The following is a 17,705-nucleotide window of genomic DNA, read 5'->3' as shown; positions in this document are numbered from 1 at the left end:
TCTTCCTCTTTCCCTCTCTTCTCTTCTCTTGCTTAGCCTTCCTTCGTTTCAGTCTGCTCCCTCTCCCTCTCCTTCATCTTTCTCCATGTGTCGAGTCTTCCATCTCCCCTCAGGACGTGCGAAAAGTCTCGAGCGTGGAGGGACGGCGCAAAGACCGAGTGGAAACGGACGAGTCCAATTCTTGCTCTGGATGCTCTGTTTCCTCTTTTTTTGTGTTGGTGCTCAGGGGCGACTAGTTCTTCTCTTGTGGAAGGAAGCAGTCACCGGGAGGGGCTTGCGTACCAGAAGTGGAGACGAACGAGACTCGCTCCTTTCTCTTCTTCTCTTCTTCTCTCTCTCGTTCATCTCTTTCTTCTCTCTTCCCCAATTCTCTGATCCCGCACATCAATTAAGCCTTTTCCTTCATTCTGTGAGGAGATCTCTCCCTGTGGGAAATGCGTAGGGTGGAATGAGCGAGGGACGGAAGCGACGCGTCGGCCTGTCGTCCTCGACTTTGTTTCCTTGCTTTCCTCTAGATCCTCTTGGAGCCGCTGTTCAGGACCTCTGCTTGGAATTGGGCAGTACGGACCAAAATTCCGAACGGAGGTCGACGAGGGTCTAGAAGTTGGAAGAGAGCGACGAGAGAGCACGACAACGCGACTCCGCGACGCGTCGCATCTCTTCCTTTCTGAGATTTTTCGTCCTTTCTTGTTTGGCTCTCTATGATTCACCTGGACATCGAGTCCTTGAGGTTCAAGGAGAAAACTCCTCAGGACCTCAGCAGCTCCTCCGCCCAGGCGTCCCTCGAGGGAAGAAGGCGGTTGGCGACGCGACGCTGCTGCTCTTCCTTCCTTTTCTCCTTTCTCCTTTCTTTCCTTTGATATTTGATTTCACATTACTCTTCATGTTCCCTTCGGCTACTTCACCCGTTGGTTCGAAGCTGGTGGTTGCCACGCGTCTAAGCCACTGACCTGTCTGTGTTTCGACGCGTCGGTCTCACTCCCTCAATCCATCGGGCGTAGGACTACAGCTACCTCATTTTTTTCTTCTTCTTCTCTTCGTCCGTCTTTGAATTCCATCCAACCAGCTCCCTGAGCTTCGTCGGGGAGAAATCGCGTTGAATCGAGGTCGCCGATTTTGTTTCGACGCGTTGTTCTCCCTCTTCCAGCTCTTGGAGCAGGGCGACATCGAAAACGCTCTTTCCTCTGCTCTTTTCATTCATCAGCGAAGCTCCGGACAGTCCTGCACTCACACAGATGTCGGATTGAACGAACAAAGGTGGTGTCGCCCTTCGACGTCTTCGCCGAGCTGTCACTCCAGCCCGTCTTCTCCTCATAAGATGATGGCCTTCTGCGGTGCATCGAAAGAGCTCTTGTAGGATTGCAGCACCACAATGTTCATCCTGAGGGCGAAGGAGCCGCTCCAGAAAGACTCCTTCGTCGAGCAGAGGTCTCCACTTGATCCTCCCGTTTCTGCTCGTCAGGTCTTGTCTTGGTGTCCCGCTTCTCGGATTGACACCGAGGTCCAAAGAAACACGAAGCGGGACCCAAAAACGAGGGCTAAGAAACAAGGGGAGCGAGAACAAGGTCTGTCGTCGCGTCGCGCCGGATCGGGTCAAGCACAGCGAGACTCGATTTTCCTCCACTCTGGCCTGCGTCGATGCTCTCCCAAACATCAGTATGTACCTCTCTATTGTGCTTCTTCGTCCTAGACTTTATAAGCTCCCACTCGACGAATCTACGTAGCTCCAGCGCTCGAGGGCCGTCTCATCGCTTCCGTCTCCCGTGTCCCTCCCTTTCCTTTCCAACTCAGCTCGTGATGCTCTCTTGGGATCTCTACCTGAGACCGAGCTACTACTGTACCATCGCTCTCTGATACATCTTCTCGTGGCGGTAGCTGTTTCTTCGATCTGCACTGGAGTCGTTGGAATCGAAGATCGAAAAAGTCGGGACACGATCAGAGACTTTCCTTCCGATTCAGCCTCCCGCTTCTGTAGATTTCGGTACCGATGCTGGAGGAGGCAAGCAAGAGCAAGCCTCCTCGACTTCTCGGGTGCTGATCGATAATGTCTGCTTTGGGTCAATCGCTCCCTGCAATTTTTTCCCTTCCGACGGGACGTCGCTTGTTTCGGTCGACGGCGTCGTGCCCTTTCCAATCTCTTCAATCTGCCTTCAGATCTGCAGTCGATTTTGACTTCTGGGGTAACAAGGAAACAAGCTCACGACGGATGGAGCGCAAAGAAGAAGAAAGAGTCGCCGACGAAGGCTGACCCTTGTTTCGTCGACGCGCCCGTCTGCGTTTGCTTTATACCAGCACTTCCGCCAACAAATTGCTGTCTCGTCGCGTAAACTCATGCTTTGCCTCGGCAGATCCGAAGCCGAGCCTTGAACCCAGAGCTTCTTCGCTCTGACGGTCTTCGAGGCCCATTTAACCTCTCTGACGCGTCAACTCTGGTTCAGACCTTGCGGCTGTTGACTCGAAGGTTTGCGAAAAACGTCCTTACGTTTTACACCGATATCTTCTGAGGTCCTCTCTTTTCTTCCCTGTCAGCTTTGGGAGTAGCAGCAGTCGGAAAAGCTGCTGTATGACGAACAAAGGGAGAGGGATCGAGGAGAGCGAGGTCTCAGTCAGAAACGAAGGAGATGCTTTGGGACGTCCCCGCCTCTTCCCCCCACGAGAAAACCGTGGCGCCCTGATCTCTTGTTCTTTCTTCTGGAATCCGGAATGGGTGATCAAGAGGTTCGATTACTCAAACTCAAGATCCCATCTGTCTAGCTCTGTTTCAACGCTTGAGCCTCCTTGTTCCGTGAAGCAAACCTCTTTCCTCTCGTCTCAAACGCTCTTCTCTCACCCTCCAACACCTTCTTCTCCTCTTCTCTTCTCACCTCCTATCACCCATTTCTGGCATCGTCTTTTCACTACTACTACGGTCTGGCCCCTTCAGCGAACTTCCCGCCACTTTCAACAATCAATCGAGAAATGGCGACCATGTTTGCCTCGGACTTCTCGTTCTCTTCTGCTCAATCGGCTCTTCCTCTCCCCAACCGCTCCTCTTCCTCCCACTCTCCCATCACCCCACTGGACATCGTCTTCACTACCACCACCTCCCCTTCGCATTCCAACTTCTACGCCTCCCCTCACCTCAATTCTACGGACGACGATGACGACGGAGGAGCTCGCGCGATAGTCGTCTCGACGGGGAGGAGGATGTCGAAATCTACAAAGATTTCACCAAGGGACAAGATGTCTTCCTCGCCTTCCATCTCCTCGTATACTACCCCTCCAGTCCACCACTTCCACAACTCTCCTCCTCCTTCCTACTCCTCCAACGAACGCTCTCACAACCGCAAATCGCAACCCACCCCCCTCGAACTCTACGCTCCCACCGACTTGAACGATGGCCGCTCTCGATCTTCCTACTTCCCTACCTCGCCAGTATCATCTGGATCGCGGAGAGGAATGTCGGTGTCGGCTCAAGGATCGGAGGTCGGAGTGGGAGGAAACGGCAGCAGGAGGATGAGTGCGGTTCTCGTGGGGAGGGAGAGGCGAAGCTCCGTCGACCAGGAGAAGGAGGATCAGAGAACCGTAGAGGTCATGGAGAAGAAGAGGAGAGCTGTAGCAGCTGGACCTGGTACCATCGGCTTTGAGAGCTGTATCGCAGGTAAGTCTTTGTCTGTTCTGTTTCCCAACTCTCTTTCTTTCCGACCTTCGCGACCTTCGAGCTCAGCTCTCGAGCCGCCTCCCTCCCCTTCCCTCTTCATCAATTTAACCCATCTCTTCCGACCTCGAACTGACCTCGTTCCTCCTATATTTCCTTATTCGCTTCCGATCAATCAGGTGCTCTCGCTCACGAGAAGAAGGCTCGAAGCTATGGAGAAGGAGCGAGCACAAAGGCAAGTGTCCTTGACCTGTTGGAACAAAAGAACGCCTCAACTCGGATAATTCCCGCTGACCTTTCTAACCTGTTCACCTTGTTCTTTTCTTCGTCCTTCCAGGCTCTACACCATTTCACACGAGCCAGTGATCTGCTTTCTCTAGCTCTTCAGGAGAGGCCGGACGGACTGGAAGCTCTCGTCTACAAGTCAGTCTCCCTTTTGATCTCAGCCCTCCTCTTCTCTTCCTTTCCTTTCCTTTCCTTCCTTTCCTGTTCCCTTTGTTCAACGAGCTGAACCTTCTTCCTTTCCTTCCTCTTCTTCCTTCGTTCTTTCGTGCAGATCTTCCGTCACCCATACCCTCGCCGTTCACTACCTCACTCCGAACCATGCCCTTCACTCCCTCCAAACCCTCGTCAGAGCTCTTCGAACAGCCCTCCTCCCCACCTCGGTTCCCTCTCCCGTCCACCAAGTCGTCGCCGCTCAAACTCAACTCGCATCCCTCACCCACCTCCTCGCGACCCTCACCGAATCCCTCCACCTCTCTCTCCTTCCTCGAGCAATTTGGGCTGGAGAGACGGGAGATCTCATCCGAGAATCCGTCAGGCTTTGGGAGCAGGTCATGGCGTCGGAGAAGGCTTTCATGCTCGGAGGATCCGTTCCCGTCGTAGGAACCGCTGATTGGGAAGCAGGAGTCCAAGGAGACGAGGAGGAGATGGCGAAGCATCGTCTCAGGAGGAGCTCGAGCGTCTGCAACAGGACGGTCACCCACGCGACGATGCTCGACGGGTACCTCAGGATGGCAGAAGCAGCCTCGTTCGCCGCTGGACTCGCTACAGATCTCCTCACCGCCGATAAATACTTCGATCTCGCCGAGGACGCTCTCAACCAAGCTCTCAGGATGGGAGCTTTGATCGACCTCAAGCAGGCTACTCCTCGGCTTGAATCCATCCCCTCGTTCCCAACCTTCACCTTCGAGGCCGTCGCTTCCTCCTCTGCCTCCACTACCTCCTCCAACGCAACATCCACCGACTCCTCACCTCCTCCTCCCACTCCCATCTCCTCCTACATCGTTAACAAAGTTCGACTGCGATGCGGTCCTCTCAAGATCGAACGTCTGCGACAGACCAACGCTCTCGCTCCTCAACTCCCCATCAACCACGCCCAAGGTCGAACCATCCTCGCCGAGATGAACGCTCTCTCCTCGGAACTCGACTACGTCCTTCGGGAATCCTCGTCGTCGATCTCATCCACGGTTCGAGCGGAGAACAAGATGATGTTCGTTCGATCCGTCTCGCAACTCGGAGACGCTCAGTTCGTCCTCGCTCAGCTCCTCAAGAGGACGTGGAGGAAGAAGGGAGGACTTAAAGTCGGAGGAGTCGCAGGAAGGAAGGGATCGGCCGTCTCGTTCGAGCAGCTTGGAAGGAGAGTCTCGTCCACGAGCAGCACGTCGTCTTCGATCTCGGAATCCGCCAGCATCGGACAGCCTCTCGTCGGTCCCTCAGGTCCCTCAGCCATTCCTCGTCGTCTCAGTGGAGGAGAGGTCGCTCGCCGATCAAGTCAGTCACTTCCTCGACAGGGATCCTTCACAATCCTCGAGGACGAAGAGGAGGAGGAGGAAGAAGAGCACTCGCACGCGTTGGCTCGAGAGATGGAGCAGGCCCAGAGCATTGTTGGGAGGATGTCGTCCATCTCAACTGGATTTGGATCAGGGAAATCTTCGGTCTCCACTCCATCGTCGACGAGTCCTCCTACGTCGCCGAGAAGGGGGTCTCTCGCTCAATTCGCGTCGGGAAGCAGGAAGGCGTCGGTCCCTCCCTCCCTCGGATCAGCCTACAACCCTTCTCCCCTCGCCGTTCGAGCTGCCAACGCGGACGTCATCTTCAGCTCTCCCTTCGGAACTCCTCCAGCCGACTCTACCCTCCTCCAAACCGGATACGACTCCCCTTCCTCTTTCCCTCTCACCTCCATCCTCACCAACTCCCGTCGTCCCTCCCACGCCATCTCGATCACCCCTCACGCGCCCATGTCGATGGCCGCCTACCGACGAGCGTCAGCTGCTGGATCAGCCTACTCCGCCGCTTCCGATGGATTCGAGGAGCCTTCGTCGCCGAGCCTGTCGACGGTCAACGGAGGTCCTTCAACGTCGGGTTGGGCTCAACGAAAAGCCTCGGTCGCTCCTATCCCTTCCTCCTACTCCAACGAATCCCTCATCTTCCCCATCTCCCCTACCGCTTCAGCAGTCTATTCCTCTTCCGAACTCGCCGAACAAGCCTGGGATCTCCTCTCCTCAGCGGTCAAGAACTACAAGGTCGCGCTCTCCCTCCTCAAACCCTCTTCCTCCTCCTCCGCCTCCTCAGTCACTTCCTCCTCACCTTTCACCTCCTCCCCTTCCAACGTCGCCTACCAACGAGCAACCCTCCTCCTCTCCATCTCCTCAACGTCCTACTTCCGAGCCTCCCTCGCCTCAAGAGTCCAAGCAGCCAAAGAGTCTCGAACGTCCCTCCTCGTCACGGCGGAAGTCTACGCTACGTGGGCTGCCAGGGAGGTCGGTTGGGACTGGTTGATCGAAGGAGGGCCTTGTCCTTCCAAAGGACTCGGGAAGGAGGATGCGAAGGCCAACGGAGCGGGGTTGATCAGCAAGGCGACGGCGTTGGGGATGAGAGCGTTGTTCACTTGTTTGAGGACGACCTGGCATAAGGCGGTGACGGGGATTCCTGGGGAGGTGCACAAGGAGGAGAAGAGGTTGGCGAAGGAGAAGGTCGAGAGGATCACGTTGAGGATGAGGAACGAGATGGAGGTGGGACCGTACGATGTGACGAGGTGAGTCTCCTCTTCGTCTCCTCGACGCGTCTGTTTGCGTCACTGACCTCTCGCTCTTCTTTCCCTTTCGTCAGGTACAAGATCGGTCTTGAGAAGCTCGAGGGAGAGTTCGAGGCTGGAGAGTCGCTCTACTGGTCGAACGTCTCGAGGAACTTGAAGAATGGGTTGCAGCAGTAGAAGTCCGTCTCGTTCTTTTTTTTTCTTTTTTTTTCTTTCTCACTTTCAGTGCATCTAGTTCGTTCGCTTTCGCTTTTTTTTTGGTTCTTAGACTTTGTATCTTTCTATTATCACTAGCATCATCTCTTTTTAACGACTATCTATCGGCTTTTTGACCTCTGTGCGCGTTTGACTCGAAAGAAGAGAAAGGAACGGAACGAAGGAAAAGAGGGAGTGTTTCGCTCGTAGAACGATTCCTTTGGCGTCAGAAAAGAATCCTTATCATGTCATATATCTACTAAACACACAAAACACCGACTATATGAACTCGAGATCGAGCAAGACGCGTCCCTTCACTCTTCACTCTTCAACCAACCTCCTCCCCTCACCCTCTTCCTCCTCATCCACAAACCAAACCATCCCACCCAGCCTCGTCCCCGCTTCCGAGAATCTTCCCTCCCTCAACTCAACCTCCCAAAGTTCCCTGATCTCCCCTTCCACCTTCCTCCCAACCCTCAACTCGACGCGCTCGAGTCGATCAGGAAGAGGAATCGGAGTCGACGGCGTGTCCATCGAGAAGAGCGTTCTGAACACTCTAGCTCCGTTGAAATGGGTCTGTCCGTCTGGTAGAACGACGACCAGACGACGGAAGGACCAAGTTGATCCTGCAAGAACGAGGAAAGGGTTCCCTCTTCGCCTGAAGTTGAGAGCTTCGAGAATGGGACCTCCTTCGAAGACGAGGGTGTCGAGAGAGGAAGTCCAGGGAGGGGAGGAGAAGCCGAGTGCTTGATGCAAGGCGTGACGATCTGGGAGAGGAGGGAGCGCGATTTCTACGAGGTCGGGGAAGGCGACGGAGGGTTGGAAGGAGGAGAAGTCAGGGAGTCGAGGAGAGGGCGACGTTGGGGAGGCATGGGAAGAGGAAGGTCCGTAAGTGACGAGAGTAAGAGTGAAGGGATTGGAAAGTTGGAGTTGCGGGAGCAGATGATCGAGAGGGTGGATGTGGGAAGGATGGGAGAGTTGGGAGAGGATGGAGGTTTGGAGGGTGAGGGAGGTGAGGGAGGGAAAGGGGTCGAGGGAGGAGGAGATTGTGAAGGGTGAGTTTGCTGTTGCTGCGAGAAAATCGGTTCGGAGTCAGCGAGTATGATTACTGGGAGACGATTCTCTATGGAACTCACCGTCGGAGGAGCTGTTGAGCTGCCAGAGCCAGTGCGTCGAGCCTCCCAGGCTGAGCTCGTGGACGAACCTCGCTAGATTTCTTCCTCCCTCCCTCGAGAACAGTCCTTCAGGGCCGAACAGCATCCTCCAGGAAGATTCCCTAGAAACGCTGACACTCCGAAAGAGCTGCTTCTCCCCAGCTGAGTTGAAGGCCTTGCAGGCCTGAAGGCAGGCGGTTCCAGAGGAGGAGGAGGAGGAGAACGAGGAGGGCGGAGAGGGAAGCAGAAGGACGATGGACAAGATTTCTTCGAGGATCTCGAAGGGAAGATCGAGGATAGTGATTCGAGGAAGTACGGGTGTAGGGTAGAAGTAAGAGAGAAAGGAAGAGAGCATGTCGAGGTGATGGCTGTCAAGAAGGAAGAAGAGAAACCGTCTCAACTTCGATCTTTCGAGCTCACCTTCCTTCTTCCTTCTTTCTCCTCAAACCGCCATGTTGGGATTTCCATCTTCAACAAATCAGCAGCCGGTAGCTTCGACTTCGACACTACCCCTTCCTCCTCCCTCGATATCGCTCAATGAACCGATAGCTTCGACGAGTCCTTCTCCCAGCGGAGGAGGAGGAGGAGTGAGCTCGATCTCTCCTCCTTCCCCTTCGTCTTCTGCTCCTCCTACCTTTCTGGATTCCGTCTTCAAGGACAAGTGAGTCCTTCCGATGGCTTTAGAAGCAGAAGCAGCGCCTGACAGATATACTCTCGCCGCAGCCCTTACTTTTCAGCAGGAGCTGGTCTCATGGTAAGAGTCGAGCTCACCACTTTCCTTCCTTCCTTCCTCGCCTCCCTCTTCCCGTCTCCAAACTTCGACGCTCAGTCTCTCCCATTGCTGACACTCTCATCGCCGTCGTTCCCAGGTCTTCACCGCCGGTCTAGCCATGTCCCAAAAAGCTCTCAAACGCTCAGCCTACCTCGCTCGACGTCGTCTCCTCGTCACTCTCGACATCCCTTCTCACGATCACTCCTACCCTTGGTTCCTCGAATGGATGGCCAGAAACTCAGCAGCAGACGTAGCTCGCTCGGAAGCCCTGGCTGCTTCAGGACGAGGAGGATCGATCTTTCAAAGGATCCAGGCGATGAAGGAACTCAAGTCTCACGAGCTCAGCGTCGAGACTCTGTACAAGAAGCACGACAACGGAAGCTCGGAAGCCTACTTCAGTTTGATCCCTGGACCTGGAACTCATTACTTCAACTACAAGGGAGCCTGGATACAGGTGAGTTCGACTTCCATCTTGCTGCGACGAGAGGAACCCCCCGAGCTCATCGTTCCCTCTCCCCCTCCCTCCTCCCTCCTCCCTCCTCCCTCCTCCCTCAGCTCAAACGAACCCGATCAGGCTCTCAACTCTCCCTCACCACCGGAGTCCCCTGGGAAACTCTCACTCTCACCACCCTCTCCCGAGACCGAGATCTTTTCTCCCAACTCCTCTCGGAAGCTCGAACGCTCGCTCAGAAACACGAGGAAGGCAAAACCGTCGTCTACACCCGTCACGGCTTCGAATGGCGGCCGTTCGGGAAGGCGAGGAAGAAGAGGGAGATTGGAAGTGTGGTGCTGGATAAGGGTGTCGGAGAGGAGGTGGAGGCGGATCTGAAGAGGTTCATGGGGAGGGAGAAGTGGTACGCCGATCGAGGTGAGTCGCGTCTTTCGTCGTCCTCTCTGTTTTTTCCTCTCACTCGAAGTACTGGCGAGTCGATCTGTTCCAACGATAGTTCCACTTTGTTGTTTCCTGAACAACAGGTATCCCCTATCGACGAGGCTACCTCCTTCACGGTCCTCCAGGCTCAGGGAAATCGTCCTACATCCAAGCTCTCGCCGGTCTCCTCTCCTACGACATCTGCTTCCTCAACCTCGCCGAACGAGGTCTCACCGACGACAGTCTCCAACAGATCCTCTCCCTCGTTCCAGATCGAAGCTTCGTTCTCATCGAGGATATCGACGCGGCGTTCTCGAAACGAGTTCAGACCAGTGCGGATGGGTGAGTCTCGTCTCGTCTCTTCTCGTCTTCTCTCCTCGTCTCACCCCTTTCCACACCTCTCCCGTCTTTCTCAATCCTGACCATCACTTTCTCCTCTTTCCATCGAAGCTACCAATCCGGCGTGACCTTCTCCGGTCTGCTCAACACCCTCGACGGCATCGCCTCCTCCTCCTCCCGCATCGTCTTCATGACGACCAACCACCTCTCCTCCCTCGACCCCGCGCTCATCCGTCCCGGTCGAGTCGACCTCGTCTCCTACATAGGGGACGCAACTCCTCATCAAGCTCGAGAACTCTTCGTTCGGTTCTACCTCGCTGCCAACGACTCTTCATCCGTCGCGCTCGACTCCTCCTCGGAGGGGAGTGAGAAGGAAGAAGCAGTGAAGGAGATGGCAGAGCGAGTAGGGGAGATGGTGAGAAGGGAGAAGGACGAAAGAGGGAGAGCTATAAGTATGGCTGCGCTGCAAGGGTTGTTCATCAGGTGTGAGGAAGGGGAGGTGGAAGGCGAACTGGAAGGGTTGTTTGAGGAGAGGGGGACGGGGTTGGATTTGGCTGGGGGAGGGCTGGCTGGACAGAAGGAGTAGGAGTAGATTAACCAAACATAGAGAGTTATTATGGGGAAGTTCTATCTATACTGAGTTTGTGGAGAGATTCTCTGCGAAAAGGGGTCGAGAAGCGAGAGCGAGAGCGAACGATTCCGCTTCCTTCTTTTCGACGCGTCTCCCGTCCCTTCCCTCCTCTCCGTCCGTCCGCCGCCGCTCTTCTTCCGTCCAACCCCACAACCCGACAGACACCAATGAAACGATATATGATCTTCGTACAAGTTTCTGCTTAATAATCCAACTCGTCCACGCCCTTCAACCCTCTCCTCTCCTCCTTCTCCAAAACCGCCAAATGACTCCTCCACTCGTCCCGATCAATGTAAGCCCCGCACATCCTCCTCTCCCCCGTGAACGCTGACCGACCGTGCATCACTCGGTGGTTGTCGATCACTGTCAACACGAAATCGAGTCAGCGCGAACGAACGGAACGAACGAACGAAGAGAGGAGGAGAGAGGAGACGCGAACTGACCACAAACCACGCCCCCCGTCAACTTGACCCATTTCTCATTCTCCTTCTTCCTCAAGATCCCTTCCCAATCCCTCACAGCCTCGTACCACCTCTCCACCTCCTCTACGCTCCCACCCGAAAACACACTCCTATCCTCCCCGTTCCACCTCACGCTTTCCAACCTCCCCTCCTCGCCTTCCTCAAACACCCCCCACCCTTTCTCCGTCCGATACAAGAACCCTTCGCTCCCCGCAGCATGCGCCTGTCTCTTCGTATCTCTGAGGATCTGATAGGAAACGGGGTGGGCGGATCGGAGTTGAGACGCGCAGGAGAAGCCGTCGACGAGGAGGGTGTGGCCTCCGGTTCCGGGAGGGGAAGGGTGGGAGAGGAGATGGAAGATTTGGAGACCGCAAGGGGAGGAGAAGTAGGTCGTGTCGGTGTGAGGACGGAGGGGTTCGTTGGAGTAGGCCTGGAAAAAAAGAAGGGGACGTAACGAACGCGCGGTCAGTTCGCTCGACGCGTTTCGTTCTTGGTAACAAAAAAGAAAGAGAAACGTAGATACCAAATCTCCCATCTTCATATCAGCCGTGAAATCCCAAAACTCATCGTAATGCGTGTTCCTCAACTTTCCTCTCCCCAGGATCCGACAGACTGCTTCCGTCGCTTCCGTCGTGGCGTCCACGCCTGTGAGGAAGAGGACGCCTTGGGAGTCGATGGTTCTTAGGGCTTGGAGGAGGGCGGAGGGAGAGGAGGTGAGGGAGGAGGCAGGGAGGGAGTTGGGGAAGGTCGTTAAGGAGGTTGAAGGGGTCCAGAGGATTTTACTGGTTCGAATGAAGCGGAGGAAAGGGAGGCGGCGTGAGCGAGACGAGACGGGAGGAGAGGAGAGAAGGGAGAGGGAGGAGCGTTACGTGGGAGAGATCAAAGGGATTGGTTGAGTAGGAGGGGAGAGCTTCTTGAGGAGGTGATTCGAGTAGAACGAAGTATGAGACGTCGACCCTTGTTTGGAAACGACAAACAACAACAAAAACAAGACAAGCGTGAGCTCTCGTCCTCGACTTCCCTCCTCAAGACTCGAACTCACAAACGACCTCCAACCCTCCCTCCTTCAACCCCATCCTCGTCGGATGAATATCTTTCGGGATCTATACATACAAACCAAACAACAACCCCCGAGAGTTCAGTTTCAGTTAAGAAACCTCGAAACGGGAAGAAGAGAAGAGAAGAAGAGAAGGAGGAACGAACAGCATAAGTATCCAACAGCCTCTGATGGGTGACGGGGTGGAAGCATTCCGAGCAACGACAGTGATCTCGTAGATGAGTTGGGGATCTGATATCACAAACCCAACTCGTAATCAGCTTCTCCTTACTTAGATTTCCTACCGAAGTGAAACAAAGAACTACTCACAGCTCGACGCCGTTGAGAAGGATCTTTCGATCTTTGAAGCTCAACACCCTGTCGTCTCCTCCTTCCTGCTCCAGGGACCAAACAACTTCAGCAGCGGAAGATTCTCTCGGACGAGAATGATCTACCGAACGAGGGAGAGGGAGCGGGACGGGTTGGCTGTAGAATCGAACCGAGGAGGAGGGAGGTTGGACGCTGAGGGAGGGAAGGAAGAGGATCAGGAAGAGGAAGGAAGGAGATGGGCGGGCGAAAGGGAGGAGCGAGTGAGACTGACGACGAGGGAACGAGAAGAGTTGGCGAGGAGCGATGATAAGATAGGGAGGGGGAGAGGCACCGGAGGGAGCGGAAAGTGGACCGAGAAAGGGTGAGAGTCGACATGGTGAGGGTTGGAGAGAAGGAAGGACAACGAAGGTTGAGCTCGCCTCGCTTTGGAAACTCAGCCCTCCTGCCCGCTCGGGTCTCGGGTTCGTTTCTTTCCCGAGCTTTGCTTTGAAGATTTTCCCTTTTCGCTTTCGAAACGAATGGAAAAGAAACAAACAGATGTGTATATAACATCGAAAAAAAAGAGCGACGCGCGTGGTCCCTCTCCTGGACAAAGAGGGACCGAACGCGTCTCGAAAAAGCAAAAGAGGGGAAACGAGAGGTTAAGCAAAGTTTGACGAGGATGTAACTAGGGAATGAAATGCAAAAAGGAACTGAATGCGTGTGAGTGTGAGTGAATAAAATGCTAGTGGGTGGGAAGGAAAGGAGAGAAAAGAACTGGGGTGTGGGAGACGTGACGTGAATTTCGAGATGGGTGTGTGAGAGAGAGAGAGAAGGAATGCTAAGGATGGTTATGGAGGGAGTGAGAGAGAGAAAATAAGGAGATAGAGCGAAGAGATAGGATAGGGTAGGAAAGAAAAAGAAGTCGTAAGGAAGGTGTGTGTGGGTGGTGGGATCGAGAGAGAGAGAGAACGGAGGGGGCAAAGGAGAGAGAGAGAGAGAGAGAGAGAGAGAGAGCACGAGTGTCTAAACAGATCGATGTGTAAGGTAGGAGTGAAGGAGAAGAATATCGAAAGGGGTGGAGGTAGAGTAGAGTTGGTAGGAGGAGGGACGGTCGTTAGAAAAGAGAGAGAGAGAGCGGTCGTGTGCAAAGAAACAAACGAGAAACGAGAAGTGTCCGAAAACGAGATAGAGTCCCACCACCTGCTCCTCCCTTAGTTCCCTCCCATCTGTAGATCCCCGTCGTCCTCCATCGGGAAGGGGTTCTCTCTCGTGAGAGCGAGAGCTACGTCGAGAGCGTCTGGTTCGCCTGACTGAGCACGGTACCTTCGAGCCAGATCGATCGCCTTGAGTCCTTCCTCTTTCGAGATCTTCTTGGGTCGAGCTTCCTGTTGCTGCTGGACTGGGAAAGCCTGCGAGAGGGACGAGGTGGTGTACGATCGAGTTCGAGCTCCTGCTTGGGAGGGAAGGTGGAAGGCGGGAGCGGGAGCGTGGTTGATCTGCTTGGACGACGCGTCGACGACGAATCCTGGCGAAGTGTAGCCTCCTCCTGGAGAGACTCCTCCGTAGATAGTAGGTGAAGACGAGTCGATCCAATCGTGGGCCGAAGGATTGGGGGAGAGGGCGTAGGAGGAGCACGACGAGGAGGACGAGGCCGATCGAGATCCGAGGGAAGGATGAGTTCCCAACGTCGAACTGTTGACGGCGAGGTTCGTTCGATCGTGGTAGGTCGAGTAGGCCGGGAGGAGTTGAGGGATGGGAGGTTGGAGTCTCGGTTGAACGTTCGACTGCTGCTGATGCTGGACCGAGTAGTCGACCTGATCCGAAGGCGAGAGAGGGTAGAGTCCGTATTGGCCTGGAGGCATCGACGAGTACTCCATCAGCTGCTGAGGATCCTCGTAGACGAGCCCTTCCGATCCTTCTCCTCCTCCTTCTTCGTAGACGGGAGAGTACTGCTCCTCCTGAACCCACTCCGACATCCCGTCCTCGACGAAATCCGGTTGGTACTCGAACTGCGACGTCTGAGGGAGATCCGATGTGTAGATGCTCGACTGGCTATAGGTGCTCGACTGACTGTGCAACCTCTGATGGTGCTGGTGAGGTTGGATGCTCTGTTGAGGAGGAGGAGGAGGAGGAGAGGGCTGGTACGAAGCTCCTGCTCGTTGGTGAAGAACGATGGGATCCGAGACGCTCCTGCCCGAGTGGGACGTCGACGCTGCGATCTGCTGAGCTCGAATGTCGAACGAGGTGGGGATGGCGAGAGGGTAGGAGTTGACTCGTTGGTGATGAGCGTAGGGAGTGGTCGATTCGGGGAGAGTGGAGGGAGGGACGGGTTGGAGAGGACGGAAGGCGGATCGGAGGGAAGCTCGATGTTGGTTCGTGGGAGTGATCTGAACCGACGCGTCTGGCTCCAAAGAGAGATCCGGAGTTCGAAGGCCATCGACGGAGGATGCTGGAGAGTTGGAAGTCGAAGTCGAGAGACCTTGGCCGGAGCTGGAACTCATCCTCGACATCGACTGCGTTCGAGCAAGTTGGATCTCGTCCTCCAGGACCGCGGGAAGGTTTCCTCCTTGATCCCTGAGTCCTCCGAACGACGACGTCGACGAAGTTGATCGAGCTGAGATGGACCTCTCCCAGGCTCTGTTGACCTCTCCGACAGCAGCCTCGACCGCCGACATTGGTTGGTCGTCGTCCTCCCGCTCTCCTCCCTCCTCGTCGCTCCCTTGACCGAACTCGCTCCAATCCGGCTGACCATCCTCGTCGACGTAGTTCTCTCCGAAGGAAGGTCCTTCTCCTGCTTCTGGTTTGACGACGCCGAAGCTGGTGACAGGGTTGGAGAGGAGGGATCCTCCTGCGCGGTCGTGAAGGTCGTGTCTCGCTCGGAAGTTCTCGAGCCAGCCCGTCGAGGCCTTGAACTTCTCCTCCTTCCATCCGAGGGACCTGGCGATCTCGATGGCTTTGTCCTTGATGGCCTTGTCGGTAGGGATCTGGGAGGTCCTGCGGATCTGTCCTCGGACCCAGAGAACGAGGGGATCCTCGAGTTCGGTGAAGCGAGTTGGCCTGTTCGAGAAAGAGGAGAAGAGGGTGGTCAGCGAGGTTATTCTCGACGAGAAGGGGAAGTGGAGAAAGGAAGAAACTCACTTGCTCGTCTGCTTGAGGGGAGATCCGGGGAAAGCGTCCTCCTTGTGCTGAGAGAGAGCGTACTGAGCGAGATCCGTCGAGAGCCATCGAGATCTCTCCTTCCAGATCTTGCTGACGGTACTCCTCTCGATACCATCTGCGACCGAAGAAAGAAGAAAGAACAAGTCAGTTTCTCGAAGAAAGAGCAGAAAGGCTGGGTCGAATCTTCGAACTCACACTTCGTGGCGATGTCGTTCTGTTTCGAGGCCTGGAATTCTTCCTTCAACGAACACAACTCGTGCTTCTGCTCCGCCGTGAGCTTCATCTTGAGCTTCTCCGCTCCCTTGGGACCAGCGATGAACGGGTAGCAGCTGTTGAGCGCAAACGGCAAGAGACCGTTGGCCTTGAGGTGCTCGATGGCGGCGATGGCTTCTGGTCTCCTCATCGACTCTCCGGTTGCGAGCTCTACGGTCTTCGAGGTCGGTCGGGAAGCAGCGAAGATCGATGGAGACGGAGAGCTCCTTGCTCGAGCGTGGTTCTTGTGAGGGTGTCTCTGGGAGGGAGCTTGAGCGGCGTAGGTCTGACGAGACGAAGCTTGGGAGGTTGGACGAGGTCGAATCCTCGGGATTGGGAACGACGACGACGAGGTGGCGGAGTAGGAGGAGTTGGCCGAAGGAGAGGTGGCGATGGACGAAGGAGCGGGTCGGTAGGAGGAGTAGGCAGAAGAGGAGGCTGTCGAAGGGGTTCGAGGGAAGGTAGAGTAGGAGTGGTTCGAGGAGACCGACGGCGACACGGCGGGACTCTGCTGCTGCTGTTGGTGCTGAGCGACGACCTTTCCGAGCTCCTCTCCCTCTCGAGGGAAGACCGTAGTCCACTGCGGAGTGTCGTCGTTGACGGCGAGGGAGGACGTCTGTGCGCCGAGGGTGTTGGCCGACGACGACGCAGAGAGAGGATGACCGCTGAACGAGCCGACTGATCGGAACGACGAAGTCGACGTCGACGGTCGAAGGACCGACGAGGATGAGGATCCCATTCGTGCGTGAGGAGAGGCGACGGGCGAAGGAAGGAAGTCGGAGGGGTTTCGGAAATGGGAGATGGGTTGGTTGGAGGACGGAGTGGTGAGGGCTGAAAGGCCTTGATGGCTCCACTGAGAATCGTTGCTCGCCGACGAGAGGGATCGATGATGTTGATGTCGAGGGTGGAGAGGGAGCTGTTGAGGGTAGGAAGAGAGCTGAGGGTCCGAGAGATTCCACTGGGGAGGAAGAGGAGGACGAGAAGGCGACGCCGTCGTCGTCCAGGCTTGTCGGACTTGCTGATCGAGCGAAGGTCGAGGAGAGTGACCGTATCGAAGTTGACCGCCGAGGGAGTGTCCATTTCCATGGGCCTGAAGGCAAAAGAACAAGCGAAGAAGGGGTCAGTAAAAAGTTCAAGCTCGTCGAGGGAAATGCGGCGTCGCGACCGAACGATTCGAACTCACTTGAAGGTCTAGACCGCTCATCGACGAAGAAACTGCCTCGTCCGTCGTAGTCCTTCTCCTCCTTCCTCTACCAGCAAGAGTCGCCGCTCGAGTCCTTCCTCTCGCTCCTGAGGTCTCTGAAGGACTTCTCTCCTGCGCCTGATGCGACGACGACGACGACGACGACGAGGGGAAGGTCCAAGTCCCAAGCTCTCTCGAGGGAGATCCAGTGGTTGGCTCCTCCGGAAAGTCAAAGAGGTCTTGCTGCTGTTGCTGGACTGGGTGGTAGTAGTTATCCTCGTTTTGGTAGAGAGGTTGGGAAAGGTCGAAGGTCGAGTAGGGCTGCATCGACGGGGATGGAGGTGGGTTCGAGGGCTCCGTTGTGATTGACGAACGAGGGAGGAAGACAGTGAGGGACGCTTGAGGACAAAGAGAGAGGGTGGGCTTCCTGGGAGAAGAGAGAGAGCTGGAAGCGTAAGGAGAGGAGGAGGGGAGAGGAAGAGAGAGGGAGGGAGGAGGGTCAGCACTGAACTCGAACTACGAAGCCAGGGAAGCACGATGATGGTTGAAGATAACATAGAAGGTCGGAAGGAAGAACCGCATAAGGTTTTGATTCATTCTCTGACCGAATGAAGTCGGGCGGTCGAGATCGGAAGAAAAAAGGCAGGAACGACGTTCGTCGCAATC

General features: G+C 55.5%; 8 protein-coding genes across 8 annotated transcripts; 5 read left to right on the top strand and 3 right to left on the bottom strand.

The window, feature by feature from the left end:
• On the top strand, positions 1-712 carry BDY24DRAFT_286061 (uncharacterized protein). The gene has a single exon (XM_076637000.1). The coding sequence runs from the start codon at positions 86-88 to the stop codon at positions 440-442; it is 357 nt and encodes a 118-aa protein (XP_076498348.1). The 5' UTR covers positions 1-85; the 3' UTR covers positions 443-712.
• Positions 713-1,475: 763 nt separating this feature from the next.
• Positions 1,476-1,960, top strand: BDY24DRAFT_383987 (uncharacterized protein). The gene has a single exon (XM_076639748.1). The coding sequence runs from the start codon at positions 1,639-1,641 to the stop codon at positions 1,852-1,854; it is 216 nt and encodes a 71-aa protein (XP_076498347.1). The 5' UTR covers positions 1,476-1,638; the 3' UTR covers positions 1,855-1,960.
• A 690-nt stretch (positions 1,961-2,650) lies between these two features.
• BDY24DRAFT_285925 (uncharacterized protein) lies at positions 2,651-4,311 on the top strand. Its single transcript, XM_076636999.1, has 3 exons — positions 2,651-3,640; positions 3,817-3,872; positions 3,975-4,311. Exons 1-3 carry the CDS (start codon positions 2,959-2,961, stop codon positions 4,146-4,148), a joined length of 912 nt encoding a protein of 303 aa, XP_076498346.1. The 5' UTR covers positions 2,651-2,958; the 3' UTR covers positions 4,149-4,311.
• A 1,989-nt stretch (positions 4,312-6,300) lies between these two features.
• Positions 6,301-6,839, top strand: BDY24DRAFT_329561 (dye-decolorizing heme-containing peroxidase; the record flags this gene model as incomplete). Its single annotated transcript, XM_076637112.1, has 2 exons — positions 6,301-6,674; positions 6,749-6,839. Coding segments are annotated over 2 exons (465 nt in total), but the record flags the coding sequence as incomplete, so codon positions are not given.
• Positions 6,840-6,994: 155 nt separating this feature from the next.
• Positions 6,995-8,310, bottom strand: BDY24DRAFT_383980 (uncharacterized protein). The gene is made up of 2 exons (XM_076639747.1): positions 8,006-8,310; positions 6,995-7,933 (listed from the first exon to the last, which is right to left on the bottom strand). Exons 1-2 carry the CDS (start codon positions 8,127-8,129, stop codon positions 7,191-7,193), a joined length of 867 nt encoding a protein of 288 aa, XP_076498344.1. The 5' UTR covers positions 8,130-8,310; the 3' UTR covers positions 6,995-7,190.
• Positions 8,311-8,774: 464 nt separating this feature from the next.
• Positions 8,775-10,591, top strand: BDY24DRAFT_406473 (mitochondrial chaperone BCS1; the record flags this gene model as incomplete). The annotated part of the gene is made up of 5 exons (XM_076642710.1): positions 8,775-8,777; positions 8,893-9,249; positions 9,351-9,663; positions 9,771-10,008; positions 10,117-10,591. 5 exons carry the CDS (start codon positions 8,775-8,777, stop codon positions 10,589-10,591), a joined length of 1,386 nt encoding a protein of 461 aa, XP_076498343.1.
• A 247-nt stretch (positions 10,592-10,838) lies between these two features.
• On the bottom strand, positions 10,839-12,838 carry BDY24DRAFT_413850 (uncharacterized protein; the record flags this gene model as incomplete). The annotated part of the gene is made up of 8 exons (XM_076643233.1): positions 10,839-10,999; positions 11,080-11,527; positions 11,621-11,879; positions 11,967-12,054; positions 12,140-12,200; positions 12,301-12,385; positions 12,464-12,655; positions 12,795-12,838. The coding sequence occupies 8 exons, from the start codon at positions 12,836-12,838 to the stop codon at positions 10,839-10,841; spliced, it is 1,338 nt and encodes a 445-aa protein (XP_076498342.1).
• Positions 12,839-13,435: 597 nt separating this feature from the next.
• Positions 13,436-14,644, bottom strand: BDY24DRAFT_383971 (uncharacterized protein). The gene has a single exon (XM_076639746.1). The coding sequence runs from the start codon at positions 14,419-14,421 to the stop codon at positions 13,657-13,659; it is 765 nt and encodes a 254-aa protein (XP_076498341.1). The 5' UTR covers positions 14,422-14,644; the 3' UTR covers positions 13,436-13,656.
• Positions 14,645-17,705: the final 3,061 nt, after the last annotated feature.

The sequence above is a fragment of the Mrakia frigida genome (assembly GCF_051309035.1).
Source record: "Mrakia frigida strain ATCC 22029 unplaced genomic scaffold BDY24scaffold_9, whole genome shotgun sequence".
Lineage (NCBI taxonomy): Eukaryota > Fungi > Basidiomycota > Tremellomycetes > Cystofilobasidiales > Mrakiaceae > Mrakia > Mrakia frigida.
Note: the sequence above shows the minus strand (reverse complement) of the source record. Positions and strands in the feature narration are given on the sequence as shown.